Below are 3,101 nucleotides of genomic sequence, written 5' to 3' on the forward strand. Positions count from 1 at the left end.
TAGTCTCAGTCTTGTTGGCAGCCGCAGTGTGAGGGTTCGATTCCTGAGCTATGAAATTGAACTCTTTGTGTGCACCAGTGTACGGACAAACTCTTTTTCCCTGGCATATTGGGATACATCCCGTGATTTACCTCCCTTACGATACTCCAGGGACGAGGCGTTGGGGGCCCTCAAGATTGGGATTCAATCTTTTTTTTTTTTTTCTAGAAAGCACTTGCAAATGCATTCCAAGTATTTCAATAGAGAAAAGAGCATAGGAGTTCAAACATATTTATATTTATATTCCTTGTAAATCTTTGAAGAAACTTTTGTTGCAAACCACCAAATCCACATCTTTCCATACATTATTGCTTGGGATAAATCTATTTGTACATAATTTTATGTATATAAGGGTGTTCATACAATCACATGGGTGTGGGGTGTACGCCAAGCACATCCCGATTGCTTGAACTTGGAGAAGGAGAAGATTAAGCCTATGTTTGGCCCCATTTTTAAAATTTTTTTTTTTCAAAACTCATTTCAATCAAACATTCTCTTGTAAAATAAATCTACATGAAAATCAAAACGTTTTCCTCCTTTTTTATCATACATTCCCGAAAAAAAATCACTACTTCAAAATACATTTTCTTACCAAAATGAGGCTCAAACATGGGCCAAATAAGAAAAGATTCAAGATTCAACGCCATCTTTCATCTTTCTTTCCAACTTTCAACTTCACGGGATGTTGTACCTTTAAGAATTCGTGGAGTAAACTTATTTTTCTCTACTGCTTTTAGCTTTTTTCCTCTGGTGGATGATCAATGGAGATGTACACCTTTGTAGTGGAAGGGACAAAGTAAATTTGTCTTCTTACGTTTTTGCAGTTATTTCTTGCAATTGACTGGAATTTAGACCTAAACAATATGTGGGTTCTTGTTCATAACAACAGTACTATACTACTACTGTAAGGAAATTGTCATCCGAATTATAGAACTAGAAATAAATAAATAAACAAATATAGTGAATTAACTTCCTTGATCCGATGTTATATAAATAGTTCCTTCAACCGGCACGTTCGACTCGATCAGCACTTGATTATTTGACACATTTCTCAGTACATGTTTAGGGAAGGAATTCCCTTTTGCTTCCAATGTATAATGTAGTTGCTTAATAAGATTTGGAAACAAGAGCACTGAATTGAAGTCTACTAGCCATGAGCTTCCATTTACTTGCACGCTTCGCCTAGCAACCGTGGCCTTAAGATTCATCCCATTCACATTATTCCTATCAATCACAACTTGATCAATCTTCGTAAAAGTCCCATTTTGTTTATCTAATTGTACGTTATCGACACCCTTATTAGAACCTGAAAACATGTTATCCACGATATTTACTCCAATCGCAACACCCTTCACGGGTTTGAGAAGTATATACGCGTCTCCAAGAAAAAAGCTACTAGAAATGTGTACTTGGACAGGATCTTCAACAACAATACCAGTGTAGTCTAAGTAACAATTCACAATTCGAGTTTGTGTTAAACCAGATGGCACCTTGAGATAAATCCCGGTACCCCCGTATCCAGTGGCCTTATTGTAACAATGTACACCGGAAAGTGTGTTAGCTTCACCTGAAACCATTACTCCAATCTCAGCTGAAAATATTACCACATCAGTAACTGCATTATCATTTCCCATTAGATTTATCGCCGTGCCCGAAAAATTTCTTTCCCCGGCATCACCACCAGCAGTAATATGTTGGCCAAGAAAGGAGTTTCTGATATAAGTTTCATGACCACCTTGGACTAGGATGCCATTGGTGGTGAAATGTGTAATGTAGCAGTTGTCTATGCTTATTCTCAATGAGTTCACCACTCGAATTCCTCCACCTTGGAAATTAGAATCGAGTAAGAGGTCTCTTAGTGTTACAAACTCGTAGTTATATTTCAACGAGTTGTTGACTGAGGACGGAGACAAGTCTATCAAGTAGGTGCCGTTTGAAAAATTATCTGATGACTTTATTGTTCCTCCCTGTATCTGCCATGAATGTTGCCTTGATTTTAGCTTATGTTCCATATTAGTCAAACTAAATGGTTCAAAATTCTACTTAGGATTTGGCATAGAATAATGTTATTCATAATGAGGATTATTGGTAGTCGTTTTCATAGATAACAAGCTGTCATGTGTATGCCAAATAAGGCGACTACTCTCTAACATGCTAGATGAAGTAACATTTAAATGACATACATGTGACCTTAACTAAATGTTTTCAAGGGAAACGTACCACTAGGTTCCCTCTTCCAGCAACAGAAAATTGAAGTGGACGGCTGATCAAGTAATTTCCACCATCAAGTTCAATCTTAGCACCACCAAGATTAAGAATTCCCTCCATCAGGAACCCATTTGTTGGACCATCAAGTGCATCTGATAATGCTTTAACAAGTGCTTCTGTACTGTCTGTTTTCCCAGTTGGGTCTGCGCCATAAGACGTCAAATGATACACTGGAGGAGGTGAAGTAGCCTGCATTGGTGAAGCAAACATCGAATTGGGTCGATATAATGAAGCTTTAAACGCTTTGGGTTGGTGATGCGTGTCGTGTTGGACAAGAAAATATTGATCCATAGCGAGCAAAGTGTCCCCATACACATGAATTATGATAAAACTAGCCATCGCGACTGCAACAAACAATACCATAGCTCCTCCGGCGGCATCCATTTCTCCGTGTTTTGCGACTTTTTGAGCATCAAAGATGTGCAGTTGTAACTTGTATATGGTATCAAAGAAAATGGATTTTGAATCACTTCCAGAATTGTGCCAATGGGTTCTGTGTTGATGTCTGCTTTATTTTTGCATTATATAGATAGATCGACTGACTAGTAACCAGGGAAAGGTGCTTTAGCCTTGTGACTCTTTTTCTGTCCTATGTCCTAACATAAAGTAAAGCTAGTACCAACTTTCTTAAAGCGATTCTATGAAATTTTGATTTCGTGTTGCAGTTATTCCAATTTCCTGGCGTTCTCTACAGTCTAAATTTTATTTTTTTGTGGTGAAATTTATTTCTTGTCTGGATTGTAGTAGAGCATGTCTAAAGGTGTTTCAAAATTAGATTTAGAGGGTGTTTAGGA

General features: G+C 37.7%; 1 protein-coding gene across 1 annotated transcript; it reads right to left on the bottom strand.

The window, feature by feature from the left end:
* Positions 1-642: 642 nt before the first annotated feature.
* LOC111370435 (polygalacturonase QRT3-like) lies at positions 643-2,885 on the bottom strand. Its single transcript, XM_022992136.1, has 2 exons — positions 2,260-2,885; positions 643-2,012 (listed from the first exon to the last, which is right to left on the bottom strand). Exons 1-2 carry the CDS (start codon positions 2,689-2,691, stop codon positions 1,005-1,007), a joined length of 1,440 nt encoding a protein of 479 aa, XP_022847904.1. The 5' UTR covers positions 2,692-2,885; the 3' UTR covers positions 643-1,004.
* Between the last annotated feature and the right edge of the window lie 216 nt (positions 2,886-3,101).

Source organism: Olea europaea, chromosome 21, assembly GCF_002742605.1.
Source record: "Olea europaea var. sylvestris chromosome 21, O_europaea_v1, whole genome shotgun sequence".
Lineage (NCBI taxonomy): Eukaryota > Viridiplantae > Streptophyta > Magnoliopsida > Lamiales > Oleaceae > Olea > Olea europaea.

Coding starts and splice junctions, on each gene's coding strand:
- LOC111370435 (XM_022992136.1), bottom strand. CDS start 2,691: ATGGATGCCGCCGGAGGAGCTATGGTATTGTTTGTTGCAGTCGCGATG. Junction 2,013..2,259: donor CTGGAAGAGGGAACCTAGTG/GTACGTTTCCCT, acceptor CATTCATGGCAG/ATACAGGGAGGAACAATAAA.